The sequence below is a fragment of the Triticum urartu genome, chromosome 5 (assembly GCF_003073215.2).
Source record: "Triticum urartu cultivar G1812 chromosome 5, Tu2.1, whole genome shotgun sequence".
Lineage (NCBI taxonomy): Eukaryota > Viridiplantae > Streptophyta > Magnoliopsida > Poales > Poaceae > Triticum > Triticum urartu.
Window position 1 is genome coordinate 583,371,876 of NC_053026.1, and position 15,402 is coordinate 583,387,277.

At 42.6% G+C, this 15,402-nt stretch overlaps 1 protein-coding gene across 1 annotated transcript; it reads left to right on the forward strand.

Moving 5' to 3' along the window:
- The first annotated feature begins 262 nt into the window (after positions 1–262).
- On the forward strand, positions 263–2,292 carry LOC125506142 (stem-specific protein TSJT1-like). Its single transcript, XM_048671006.1, has 4 exons — positions 263–554; positions 764–1,004; positions 1,599–1,719; positions 1,818–2,292. Exons 1-4 carry the CDS (start codon positions 364–366, stop codon positions 2,006–2,008), a joined length of 744 nt encoding a protein of 247 aa, XP_048526963.1. The 5' UTR covers positions 263–363; the 3' UTR covers positions 2,009–2,292.
- The last annotated feature ends 13,110 nt before the right edge of the window (positions 2,293–15,402 follow it).

Below are 15,402 nucleotides of genomic sequence, written 5' to 3' on the forward strand. Positions count from 1 at the left end.
TGTATACTATTCACATATGAGTTTCTCTTTTTTGCTTCTTGGTGCATGTTTCGAATTTTGATCTAAATTTTTTAAGGATTATCTTAATATGTGTTGTGAACATGGATAATTTTTTTCAGATTTTTTTGCGATGTTTAAATATAAATTTAGGTCGTAAGTCACACGGTGACATGTAAAGGTGCATGTCACGCAACGGCCACGTACCGCCGCCGGTGCAGTATAAGACAACGCCTCGCCGTCCCGGGACACAGCACCGATCGCACTAGAAGGATCGCGACCGCCAAAGCCGTAGTACGACACGACGCTCCCACCACACCCACGCCCGCGCGCGGAGGACGAACGAGGCTTCGGCTCCGGCTCGAGATGCTCGCGGTGTTCGACAGGGCGGTGGCGCCGAGCCCGGAGGGGCTGCGGCAGCCGGGCGAGGCCGGGCACGGCGCGGACGGGCTCGCTGCCCGGTTCCGGGAGGCCCGCACCGGCGCGGTCACCGTCGACTTCGGCGGCGGTGGCGCCATGGCCTACTCTTCCCACGGCCAGAGCCCCTTCCTCCCCAGGTGAGGTCACGGAACTCTCCGTCGATTTCGTTTCCCTCGTGCCGTGCGTTCCTGCTTAAATCCACGGATCGACGGTGCGTCTGCGTCAGCTGCAAGCATGGAGATGCCCGTGCATGATCTCGCATAAATTTTGTTCATGTCGCCATGGGTTCAGCTAATGCTAATTTCTTACTGTATATTTTCGTCTACTGAATCATCTACGTTGGTAGGTTGTTCGGCGTCGTCGACGACATATTCTGCCTGTTCCAAGGCGCGATCGAGAACATGGCTGTGCTGAAGCAGCAGTACGGGTTGAGCAAGAGTGCCACTGAGATCAACCTCGTCATTGAGGCCTACAGAACCCTGAGGGACAGGGGACCTTACCCTGCAGACCAGGTCGTGAGGGACTTCAATGGCAAATTCGCGTTTGTGCTGTATGATCGCTCCACCAGTTCGGTCTTCATGGCTGCTGTAAGTGAATGTCTGGATTTCATTTTTGTACTCGATTCAGTTCAGTAAAGTGCACGCTCTAGTAAACCTTTTTTAGCACGAAATAGTACCACGATAATCAAGTTCTATGATTGCAGTTGTGTGCTTACTTTGAACTTGTACCTCTGTTATTGCAGTACAATGTGTGTTTGTTCTTGAAGAGTTTAAAATGTCAGTTCTTATATACTGGTACTTACCTGTCTAGTAATGATTTTTATTCAGAGTTAGTTGCCTGTGATGGTTTCAACAGTTGTGTTCGATGTCAGTCCCAGTTTAGTCCAAATTTTCACTGAACTTTAGGGCTGCGTTTATACAATATTCAGCATGTGACAATTAGCACTCAAAGTATGTCCGGACAGACGATTTTAGGTCATAGTTCAGCAAAATGGCATCTCAACAGTACATCCTCAACATCTGACTAGATGCTACCAATCCCTCTGTTATTTCTGAACTAATCTTCATGTTGCCTGTCTAACGTTCTGCATTTCAACATCAATGTGACAGAAGACACCAATTACTCCTTACTTAGTACTGCAAAGAAATATCAACTTACATCGGCTATCCATCTTCTTATAGGATGCTGATGGTGGCGTCCCGTTTTACTGGGGAGTTGATTCAGAGGGTCATCTTGTAGTGTCCGATGACGATGAAGTTGTGAAGAACGCTTGTGGAAAATCTTTCGCACCGTTCCCCAAAGGTGTGCCTAAATTGCACATCAAGCAAGCAATCGCACAAGCATCTCTGATATTCTTTTCACGCCCTCTGATCACCGGCATCCGATGTTTTCCTTGTCAGGTTTCTTCTTCACGACGTCCGGGGGTTTGCAGAGCTACGAGCATCCCCTGAACGAGGTGAAGCCGGTGCCAAGGGTCGACAGCAAAGGGGAAGTATGCGGCGCAACTTACGCGGTCGATGAACAGGCCAAGAAAGATACCGCCGGCATTCCCCGTGTTGGCAGCGCTGCAGATTGGTCTTCCCAGTACTGAATCTGTAGATACTGTTGCAAGCATATGGTATAACCCTGGTGCAGTTGCATACATGGTAATAACCGGGCTCAGGCGTGGCCTTTGCCTTGTGCTACGACGTTCACCTACAGAGTGACACTTGTGCTTGTGGTACAAGGTTACATAGTACTACTAGTATATAAGAAAGGATTAGCATGAGGGACTGAAAAATTGTAATATTTGTATGCATATAAAAGGGCAGAAGCGTTGCAGATGTGTCAATAGATGTTCTGTTCTCTGATGATAAAATATGTCACGTTATCTAATTCCCGTTTTCTGCTTCGATGGACGTATATGTCCTTGAAGTATGAAGTATGGTTTTGAGAGACCCTCCTCAATAAACGTATAAAGAGCTTCCAATATCCTTTCATAACATACACGCCGTAAGGAGACACCATGTACTAGGATCTCTGTGTCAGTTCTCTCGCACAACTGCTAATGAAAATTATATAAGAACACACAACAGCATTGTCGAATATTTTTTGGAAACAGCAAATACTTCATGAAACTCCACATCCTTTTTGAAAATTTGACCAATTTCTGAAATTCCAGAACATTTTTCAAAAAATGGAAAATACTTTTGGGATTCTGAACATTTTGTGAAAAAATAAAAAAAATTGGAATCGTGAATAATTTACAAAAATGCAAACAGAATTACGAAATTCAACACATTTTTCGAAAAAAAGAAACAAATAACGAACATTTTCTGCAAAACAGGAACATTTTTTGAAAGCATGAGAACATTTTTAGAAACTCAGACGAAAATTTGAAAAAGCAAACTTGTTTTGGATAAGTGAAGAATTTTTTAAAATCGAGGACATTTTTGAAATCCCGATTGTATTTCAATTTGTGAACAAAAATTATAATAATAAAATTTTTAAACTTCAATTTTTAAAGCATGCATATTTTTATATTCCCAAACTTTTTTGATATTGAGAACACGAACATGTTTACAAATTTCAACAAAATGTTTAACCATGAACAATATTTGAAATTTGCAAACATTTTTAGAGTCATGAACAATTTTTTAAAATGCAAATAGTTTTAGAAATTCCCAGCATGCGCTCGATGGGAGCGACGTCGCCTAGTTGGACCAAGGCCTAAGCGTATGTTTATCTTTTCTATTTTTTTGTTATTCCCTTTTTTTGTTAATTCATTTTCTCCTTTTAAGCTTTATTCATCTTTCTGAAACCAGTTCCAGAATTTGAAATATTATTTGGAACTCCAAAATAACAGTTTTATGGAAATGTTTCAAATTATGATTTTAAATTCTTTTTTGGTCAAACATTTATTAAATGATTTTTAAGAAAAGCATTTAGTATTTTCAAATTTATCATTTTGTATTTATTATTTATATTAAAAACTCAAAATAACAGCTATAAGTACATGTTTAAATTATGATTTTAAATATATTTTTCATTCGAATCTGGCATGGATGCCTACTATGGGCATGCTCACCCATTGGCAAAAGTTGTGGTCATTTCAATAATGTCCCAAAGCAACACCATGTTCAAGAAGCTACATTTGAGAGTGCGTTGTTTCTGGACATCCGTCAAATGAATCTATTTTTCTCATTAGCTTGTATGATCAATTTAAGGCATCATGGCAAGTTGTTTTGGTTTTTGGCAAAATTTGCATTTTGTAGAGTTTTCTCGGTCTAAAGAGGCCGATAAATGGCCAGATGTGTCGCAACTTGCATATGGTGTCAGAACTCAGAAATCTTTGAAACTTGGCATGGATGCATTGAAGGAAAGATGCCGTAGAGGCAATAATAAAGGTGTTATTTATATTTCCTTATATAATAAATGTTTATTATTCATGCTAGAATTATATTAACCGGAAACTTAGTATATGTGTGAATACATAGACAAACAAAATGTCCCTAGTATGCCTCTACTTGACTAGCTCGTTAATCAAAGATGGTTAAGTTTCTTAGCCATAGACATGTGTTGTCATTTGATGAACGGGATCACATCATTAGAAGAATGATGTGATGGACAAGACCCACCCGTTAGCTTAGCACTATGATCGTTTAGTTTTATTGCTATTGCTTTCTTCATGACTTATACATGTTCCTCAGACTATGAGATTATGCAACTCCCGAATACTGGAGGAACACCTTGTGTGCTATCAAACGTCACAACGTAACTGGGTGATTATAAAGATGCTCTACAGGTGTCTCCGATGGTGTTTGTTGAGTTGGCATAGATCGAGATTAGGATTTTTCACTCTGTGTATCGAAGAGGTATCTCTGAGCCCTCTTGGTAATGCACATCATTATGAGCCTTGCAAGCAATGTGACTAATGAGTTAGTCACGGGATGATGCATTACGGAACGAGTAAAGAGACTTGTCGGTAACGAGATTGAACTAGGTATGATGATACCGACGATCGAATCTCGGACAAGTAACATACTGATGACAAAGGGAACAACGTATGTTGTTATGCGGTTTGACCGATAAAGTTCTTCGTAGAATATGTAGGAACCAATATGAGCATCCAGGTTTCGCTATTGGTTATTGACCGAAGATGTGTCTCGGTCATGTCTACATAGTTCTCGAACCCGTAGGGTCCGCACGCTTAATGTTCGATGACGATTTGTATTGTGAGTTATGTGATTTGATGTACCAAAGTTTGTTCGGAGTCCCGGATGAGATCACTGACATGACGAGGAGTCTCGAAATGGTCGGGAGGTAAAGATTCACGGGCTGTTTGGTTCCTAGCCACACCTTGCCACACCTTGCCACACATTGCCACACCTAACCTTAGGCAAGTTTAACCAAGTTAGGTAGGTGTTTGGTTCTAGCCACACATAACGCAATGATTTTTTATGAGAAGTGAACCTCATATGTCATAGACACAAAAAGTGTGACAAGATTCTCTTAGGCAAGCCAAAGTGTGGCTAACAATTTGAGCAACTCAACTAAGGCAAATGTGGTAAGTGTGGCAAAAATCATGTGGCAATATATGACAAAGATAGTCACAATCCAAACAGCCCCTCATATATTGGAATGTTGCATTTGGACATCAAAATGGTTCTGAGTGGTTCGGACATTTTTCCAGAGTACCGGGAGGTTACCGGACCCCCCCGGGAGAAGTTATGAGCCTTATGGGCCATAAGAGGGAAGCACACCATCCCACAAAGGGCTGGTGGCCCCCCCTTGGGCAGGAGGCCGATTAGGACTAGGAGAAGGGGACCGGGCCCCCTTACCTTCTCATTCTCCCTTCCCCCTTTCCTATTTCGTATGGGAGGTGAAATCCTACTAGGACTACGGAGTCCTAGTAGGACTCCACACCTTGGCGCGCCCCCTAGGGCCGGCCGCCTCTCCCTCTCCCTCCTTTATATACGGAGGCAGAGGGCACCCCAAAGGCACACAAAAAGTTTCTCTTAGCCGTGTGCGCTGCCTCCTTCCACGGTTACACACCTCTGTCATATCGTCGTAGTGCTTAGGCGAAGCCCTGCACCGGTAAACTTTATCATCACCATCACCACGCCATCATGCTGACGAAACTCTCCTTCGGCCTCAACTGGATCAAGAGTTCGAGTGACATCACCGAGCTGAACGTGTGCAAATCACGGAGGTGCCGTGCAATCGATACTTGGATCGGTTGGATCGCGAAGACGTTCGACTACATCAACCGCGTTACTAAACGCTTTCGCTTTCGGTCTACGAGAGTACGTTGACACACTCTCCCCCTCTCGTTGCTATGCATCTCCTAGATAGATCTTGCATGACTGTAGGAAAATTTTGAAATATTACGTTCCCACCTACTTACAAAAGTTGAGGTCATTTTAAGAATGTCCAAAACTAGACCATGTTCGACGGAGGTGTCCGAGTAGGCCAGAAGTCTCCGTTTGAGAGCGCGTTTTTTGGCAACTGTCAAATGACCCTAAATTTTTCCACCAGATTATATGACCAATTAAAGTCATCCTACCAAGTTGTTTTTGTTTTTGACAAAATCTTGCATCTTGTGAAGTTTTGTAGGTGAAAATGGCCGATAAATGGTTGGAACGACCAACTTGCATACTGTGTCAGAATTCGTTTGAACCTGTCATGGATGACTACCATGGGCATGCACACATGTTGGCATGAGTTGGGGGCATATAAAAATGTCCAAAACTAGACCATGTTCGACACAGGGCTTCCGAGTAGTCCAGAAGGCTCCGTTTGAGAACACGTTGTTTCTCGTCATACTTGAATTGGCCTAAAATGTTTTTCATGGTAGTGTATCATCAATCCAAGGCATCATGCTAAGTTGTTTGGGTTTTCTAAAATATGTATTTTCTAGAGTTTCTTGGTGAAAAAAGCCCAATAAATGGTCGGACATGACACAACTTGCATAGTCGGAATTCGTTCAAGCATGGCATGGGTACATACCATGGGCATGGCCACTTGCTTGAAAAGTTGGGTTTATTTCATGCATGTCCGAACATAGACCATATTCAATGAAGAGTGTTTGGGTAGGCTAGAAGGGTCCGTTGGTGAGCATGTAGTTTTTTTTTCTAATTTGAATAATTTTGTTATTTGCAATTTTCGAATTATAAATCAACATGTACATTTTCTTATGTTCTAACCATTTATTATAATTTGTCAAAAAAATGAATTTCAAGTTATGTATACAAAATTTGAAGTTGAACACTTTTACACTTTTTTAAAAAATCCTAACAATAGATGAAAATTTTGAACAAAAATTGCAAACCACATGCTTCTAAAAAAATTATCAACTTTTTTTAAACACGGACATTATTTAAATTTTTGAACAAATAATTCGGAAAACGGGAATGTTTTTATGGAAATTCCAGAATAATTTTAAAAAAATGTAAACTATATTTGAAAAAAATAACATTTTTTGGTCTTCCAGATATTTCAATTTTTTGAACAGGTTTAAAAAAAATTCAAAATGGAGAAAAATAACTAACAAAAAGATAAAATAAAACAAAAAATTAGGAAAAAATCGCTTAGGCCATGGCCCAGCTAGGCAACGGGCAACGGCATCGCTTGCATCGGGTGCCTGATGGGCCGGCCCAAGTATTCGGGGTTTGAAAAAGGTCATCGATTTAAAAAAAATGTTCGCAGATTCGAATTTTTTGTAGGTTTTCAAAAATTAAATCACTAAAAAAATTCATCAAATAAAATAAAGTTCGTGAATTTCATTTTTTATCAAATTTGAAAAAAGTTCACGGGTTATGATAACAAGTTCGTAAAAGTGGAAAAGAGTTCGTGGATTTGAGAAACATTCATGCATGTGAAAAAAGGTTCACACATTCGGAAAAAAGTTCATGATTTTTTTTAAAAGTGCACAAATTCAAGAAAATATTCACAACTTTAAAATATTCATGTATTTAAACAAAATCCCAATTTTGAAATAAAATTCGTTAATTTTTAAAAAGGAAAAAGAATTTCGAAAAAGGAAGAGAAAAACAAGAGAAAACGTCACCCAAAACAAAAAGCAAAAAATCAAAAGAGAAGGCAGACAAGAAAGCTATGTGTTTTTAGCGTTGATTTGAAGAAGGAAAAAGAAGTAAACTAGGCACGTCGGGTTAGTTGTCCCACTTGGTTGATACAGTTGCACTTTATCGGGAGGTCAGCAGTTCGAATCGTGTCGTCAGGTGACGTATTTTCAGAAAAGATCATGCTACCCTTTATTATAAAGGAGTATGAAGAGATCCTCTTCATCGATGTGTTTAGGGGTTTGTACCAAATCTTAAGTGTGGTTTTTAATCATGTCTTACAATTCCAAATACGCTGTCAGCATTCTTCTAACTGAGTGTACGTGAATTAGGAGTTTAGGACCACCGCTTTTACTACATGGAGAGGAAGGATTCTCCCATGGACCTAGCTATAGCAGACAGGGGCATAATGACTGTGCTGTGTGCTGTGCTGAAATAGTGTTACTACATGTAACGGACTGCCAGGCATTTTGCTGTAGACCCCGCATAGTACATTCCCCCTTGATGTCACCAATTATTTGCACAAGTCTGTGCTGCTGGGATACGGGTGGCTGGACGAGCGAATGAATGAATCCCGTGGTGCCTCCCGTGGTGCACGGGGCGTATCTCGCTGTAGCTTACTGTTTTCTCCGGCTGAAGCACGGTGCAGGATGGTCGATCCATGGGGAGCGCTATAATTGGAGGAGCTGGGAGCATCTCCAGCCGCGGCCCCAACACATCTCCCAGGTGCCTTTTTACGCGCCGGTGCCTAAAAACTCCCTACTCGCGTCTTCAAAATGCCGAAATTCGTCAGCTCGACTCGTTTTTGGGCCCAGCGATCACAGGACGAACCCGGCGCACTGGGGCTTGGGGCTCCGGCACAAGGGGAAAACATGACTGGGCCATACTGTCAGGCGAAAAGTGAAGCCAAGTCGTCCAGATTCGCCTCCCACCCCCGCGCGCTCGGCCGCCATCCTGCTGATCCCGGCGCCGTCCACCGCCCACCACCGCTAGATAGGCCATTCCCCGCCGGAAAAGAGAGAAGGTTTCGCCGCGGCAGCCTCTCCACCACCGTCCGCGCGATATTTCCGGCGTTCCGGCCGCGCAGGGCGGTATTACCGGCGGGTGTGTGCCCACCATGCCCCCAGGTGTTCGATGATTTGTCTGCTCGGCAATGAACTCGGACGACGAGGAGGCTCTCGCCGCTGCTGGAGAAGGAAGCCGATGCCGATGTCCAGGAAGAGGAACATCTCATGGTCCTCGCCGCCCTCGCTGGCCTGCTCGCGAGTAATGAAAAGCCGCGGCGAGGTGGCTCGGCGTGTTGGGGAACACAGTAATTTCAAAAAAATTCCTACGCACATGCAAGATCCATCTAGGTGATGCATAGCAACGAGAGGGGAAGAGTGTTGTCCACGTACCCTCGTAGACCGTAAGCGGAAGCGTTATGGCAACGCGTTCGATGTAGTCGTACGTCTTCACGATCCGACCGATCCTAGCACCGAAGGTACGGCACCTTCGCGATATGCACATGTTCAGCTCGGTGGCGTCCCGCGAACTCTAGATACAGCTGAGTGTCGAGGGAGAGTTTCATTAGCACGACGGCGTGATGACGATGATGATGAAGCTACCGGCGCAGGGCTTCGCCTAAGCACTTCAACGATATGACCGAGGTGGAAATCTATGGAGGGGGGCACCGCACACGGCTGAACAATCAACTTGTGTGCCTATGGGGTGCCCCCTTCCCCCGTATATAAAGGAGTGGAGGAGGGGGAGGGCCGGCCCCTCTATGGCGCGCCCAAGGGGAGTCCTACTCCCATCGGGAGTAGGATTCACCCCCCTTCCCTAGTTGTATTAGGAGAGGAAGGAAGGGGGATAGAGGGGGAAGGAAAGGGGGGGACTGGCCCCCCACCCAATTCGGATTGGGCTTGGGGGGGGGGGCAGGGGGCGCCCCCTCCTAGGATCCCTTCTATCTCCCACTATGGCCCAATAAGGCCCATATACTTCCCGGGGGGTTCTGATAACCTCCTAGTACTCCGGTATATGCCCGAACTCATCCGGAACCATTCTGATGTCCAAACATAGGCTTCCAATATATCGATCTTTATGTCTTGACCATTCCGAGACTCCTTGTCATGTCCGTGATCATATCTGGGACTCTGAACTACCTTCGGTACATCAAAACACATAAACTCATAATACCGATCGTCACCGAACGTTAAGCATGGGGACCCTACGGGTTCGAGAACTATGTAGACATGACCGAGACTCATCTCCGGTCAATAACCAATAGCGGAACCTGGATGCTCATATTGGTTCCTACATATTCTACGAAGATCTTTATCGGTCAAACCACATAACAACATATGTTGTTCCCTTTGTCATCGGTATGTTACTTGCCCGAGATTCGATCATCAGTATCTCAATACCTAGTTCAATCTCGTTACCGGCAAGTCTCTTTACTCGTTCCGTAATGCTACATCCCGTAACTAACTCATTAGTTACATTGCTTGCAAGGCTTATAGTGATGTGCATTACCGAGAGGGCCCAGAGATACCTCTCCGATACACGGAGTGACAAATCCTAATCTCGATCTATGCCAACTTAACAAACACCATCGGATACACATGTAGAACATCTTTAACCCAGTTACATTGTGACGTTTGATAGCACACTAAGTGTTCCTTCGGTATTCGGGAGTTGCATAATCTCATAGTCATAGGAACATGTATAAGTTATGGAGAAAGCAATAGCAGTAAACTAAACGATCATCGTGCTAAGCTATCGGATGGGTCAAGTCAATCATATAATTCTCTAATGATTTGATCCCGTTAATCAAACGACAACTCAAGTCTATGGTTAGGAAACATAACCATCTTTGATTAACGAGCTAGTCAAGTAGAGGCATACTAGTGACACTTTGTTTGTCTATGTATTCACACATGTACTAAGTTTTCGGTTAATACAATTATAGCATGAATAATAAACATTTATCATGATACAAGGATATATAAATAACAACTTTATTATTGCCTCTACGGCATATTTCCTTCAGTCTCCCACTTGCACTAGAGTCAATAATCTAGATTACATTGTAATGATTCTAACACCCATGGAGTCTTGGTGCTGGTCATGTTTTGCTCGTGAGAGAGGCTTAGTCAACGGGTCTGCAACATTCAGATCCGTATGTATCTTGCAAATCTATATGTCTCCCTCCTTGACTTGATCGCGGATGGAATTGAAGCATCTCTTGATGTGCTTTGTTCTCTTGTGAAATCTGGATTCCTTTGCCAAGGCAATTGCACCAGTATTGTCACAAAAGATTTTCATTGGACCCGATGCACTAGGTATTACACCTAGATCGGATATGAACTCCTTCATTCAGACTCCTTCATTTGCTGCTTCTGAAGCAGCTATGTACTCCACTTCACACGTAGATTCCGCGACGACGCTCTGCTTGGAACTGCACCAACTGACAGCTCCACCATTCAATAATATGTATCCGGTTTGTGACTTAGAGTCATCCGGATCAGTGTCAAAGCTTGCATCGACGTAACCGTTTACGACGAGCTCTTTGTCACCTCCATAAATGAGAAACATATCCTTAGTCCTTTTCAGGTATTTCAGGATGTTCTTGACCGCTGTCCAGTGATCCACTCCTGGATTACTTTGGTACCTCCCTGCTAAACTAATAGCATGGCACACATCAGGTCTGGTACACAGCATTGCATACATGATAGAACCTATGGTTGAAGCATAGGGAATGACTTTCATTTTTTCTCTATCTTCTGCAGTGGTCGGGCATTGAGTCTGACTCAACTTCACACCTTGTAACACAGGCAAGAACCCTTTCTTTGATTGATCCATTTTGAATTTTTTCAAAACTTTATCGAGGTATGTGCTTTGTGAAAGTCCAATTAAGCGTCTTGATCTATCTCTATAGATCTTGATGCCCAATATATAAGCAGCTTCACCGAGGTCTTTCATTGAACAATTCTTATTCAAGTATCCTTTTATGCTATTCAGAAATTTAGTATTATTTCCGATCAGCAATATGTCATCCGCATATAATATCAGAAATGCTACAGAGCTCCCACTCACTTTCTTGTAAATACAGGCTTCTCCAAAAGTCTGTATAAAACCATATGCCTTGATCACACTATCAAAGCGTATATTCCAACTCCGAGAAGCTTGCACCAGTCCATAAATGGATCGTTGGAGCTTGCACACTTTGTTAGCACCTTTTGGATCGACAAAACCTTCTGGTTGCATCATATACAATTCTTCTTTAAGATATCCGTTAAGGAATGCAATTTTGACATCCATTTGCCAAATTTCATAATCATAAAATGCAGCAATTGCTAACATAATTCAGACGGACTTAAGCATCGCTACGGGTGAGAAGGTCTCATCGTAGTCAACTCCTTGAACTTGTTGAAAACCTTTTGCAACAAGTTGAGCTTTGTAGACAGTAACATTACCGTCAGCGTCAGTCTTGTTCTCGAAGATCCATTTATTCTCTATGGCCTGACGATCAATGGGCAAGTCAACCAAAGTCCACACTTTGTTCTCATACATGGATCCTCATCTCAGATTTCATGGCTTCAAGCCACTTTGCGGAATCTGGGCTCACCATCGCTTCTTCATAGTTCGTAGGTTCATCATTCTAGTAGCATGACTTCCAGAACGGGATTACCATACCACTCTGGTGCGGATCTTACTCTGGCTGATCTACGAGGTTCAGTAGTATTTTGTTCTGAAGTTTCATGATCATCATCATTAGCTTCCTCACTAACTGGTGTAGGTGTCATAGAAACAGTTTTCTGTGATGCACTACTTTCCAATAAGGGAGCAGGTACAGTTACCTCGTCAAGTTCTACTTTCCTCCCACTCACTTCTTTCGAGAGAAACTCCTTCTCTAGAAAGTTTCCGAATTCTACAAAAAGTCTTGCCTTCGGATCTGTGATAGAAGGTGTATCCAATAGTTTCCTTTGGATATCCTATGAAGACACATTTCTCCGATTTGGGTTCGAGCTTATCAGGTTGAAGCTTTTTCACATAAGCATCGCAGCCCCAAACTTTTAGAAACGACAACTTTGGTTTCTTGCCAAACCACAGTTCATAAGGCGTCGTCTCAACGGATTTTGATGGTGCCCTATTTAACGTGAATGCGGCCGTCTCTAGAGCGTATCCCCAAAACGATAGCGGTAAATCAGTAAGAGACATCATAGATCGCACCATATCTAGTAAAGTACGATTACGACGTTCGGACACACCATTACGCTGTGGTGTTCCGGGTGGCGTGAGTTGCGAAACTATTCCACAATTTTTCAAATGTACACCAAACTCGTAACTCAAATATTCTCCTCCACGATCAGATCGTAGAAACTTTATTTTCTTGTTACGATGATTTTCAACTTCACTCTGAAATTCTTTGAACTTTTCAAATGTTTCAGACTTATGTTTCATTAAGTAGATACCATATCTGCTTAAATCATCTGTGAAGGTGAGAAAATAACGATATCCGCCACGAGCCTCAATATTCATCGGACCACATACATCTGTATGTATGATTTCCAACAAATCTGTTGCTCTCTCCATAGTACCGGAGAACGGTGTTTTGGTCATCTTGCCCATGAGGCACGGTTCGCAAGTACCAAGTGATTCATAATCAAGTGGTTCCAAAAGTCCATCAGTATGGAGTTTCTTCATGCGCTTTACACCGATATGACCTAAACGGCAGTGCCACAAATAAGTTGCACTCTCATTATCAACTCTGCATCTTTTGGCTTCAACATTATGAATATGTGTGTTACTACTATCGAGATTCAACAAGAATAGACCACTCTTCAAGGGTGCATGACCATAAAAGATATTACTCATATAAATAGAACAACCATTATTCTCTGATTTAAATGAATAACCGTCTCGCATCAAACAAGATCCAGATATAATGTTCATGCTTAACGCTGGCACCAAATAACAATTATTTAGGTCTAATATTAATCCCGAAGGTAGATGTAGAGGTAGCGTGCCGACCGCGATCACATCGACTTTGGAACCGTTTCCCACGCGCATCGTCACCTCGTCCTTAGCCAATCTTCGCTTAATCCGTAGCCCTTGTTTCGAGTTTGCAAATATTAGCAACAGAACCAGTATCAAATACCCAGGTGCTACTGCGAGCATTAGTAAGGTACACATCAATAACATGTATATCACATATACCTTTGTTCACCTTGCCATCCTTCTTATCCGCCAAATACTTGGGGCAGTTCCGCTTCCAGTGACCAGTCTGCTTGCAGTAGAAGCACTCAGTTTCAGGCTTAGGTCCAGGTTTGGGTTTCTTCTCTTGAGTAGCAACTTGCTTGCCGTTCTTTTTGAAGTTCCCCTTCTTCTTCCCTTTGCCCTTTTTCTTGAAACTAGTGGTCTTGTTGACCATCAACACTTGATGCTCCTTCTTGATTTCTACCTCCGCAGTTTCAACATCGCGAAGAGCTCGGGAATAGTCTTGTTCATCCCATGCATATTATAGTTCATCACGAAGCTCTTGTAGCTTGGTGGCAGTGATTGAGAATTCTGTCAATGACGCAATCATCTGGAAGATTAACTCCCAATTGAATCAAGTGATTATTATACCCAGACATTTTGAGTATATGCTCACTGACAGAACTGTTCTCCTCCATCTTGCAGCTATAGAACTTATTGGAGACTTCATATCTCTCAATCCGGCATTTGCTTGAAATATTAACTTCAACTCCTGGAACATCTCATATGCTCCATGACGTTCAAAACGTCGTTGAAGTCCCGATTCTAAGCCGTAAAGCATGGCACACTGAACTATTGAGTAGTCATCAGCTTTGCTCTGCCAGACGTTCATAACATCCGGCGTTGCTCCTGTAGCAGGCCTGGCACCCAGCGGTGTTTCCAGGACGTAATTCTTCTGTGCAGCAATGAGGATAATCCTCAAGTTACGGACCAAGTCCGTGTAATTGCTACCATCATCTTTCAACTTTGCTTTCTCAAGGAACGCATTAAAATTCAACGGAACAACATCACGAGCCATCTATCTAAAATCAAACATAAACAAGCAAGATACTAATCAGGTACTAAGTTTTCATGATAAATTTAAGTTCAATTTAATCATATTACTTAAGAACTCCCACTTAGATAGACATCCCTCTAATCCTCTAAGTGATCACGTGATCCAAATCAACTAAACCATGTCCGATCATCACGTGAGATGGAGTAGTTTCATTGGTGAACATCACTATGTTGATCATATCTACTATATGATTCACGCTCGACCTTTCGGTCTCCGTGTTCCGAGGCCATATCTGTATATGCTTGGCTCGTCAAGTATAACCTGAGTATTCCGCGTGTGCAACTATTTTGCACCCGTTGTATTTGAACGTAGAGCCTATCACACCCGATCATCACGTGGTGTCTCAGCACGAAGAACTTTCGCAACGGTGCATACTTAGGGAGAACACTTCTTGATAATTAGTGAGAGATCATCTTAAAATGTACCGTCAAACTAAGCAAAATAAGATGTATAAAAAGATAAACATCATATGCAATCAAAATATGTGACATGATATGGCGATCATCATCTTGCGCCTTTGATCTCTACCTCCAAAGTACTGTCATGATCTCTATTGTCACCGGCATGACACCATGATCTCCATCATCTTGATCTATATCAATGTGTCGTCACATGGTTGTCTCACCAACAATTGCTCTTGCAACTATTGCTATCGCATAGCGATAAAGTAAAGTAATTATTTGGCACTTGCATCTTATGCAAAAGAGAGATAACCACAAGGCTTTTGCCAGTTGCCGATAACTTCAACAAAACATGATCATCTCATACAACAACTTATATCTCATCACATCTTGACCATATCACATCACAACATGCCCATCAAAAACACGTTAGACGTCCTCTACT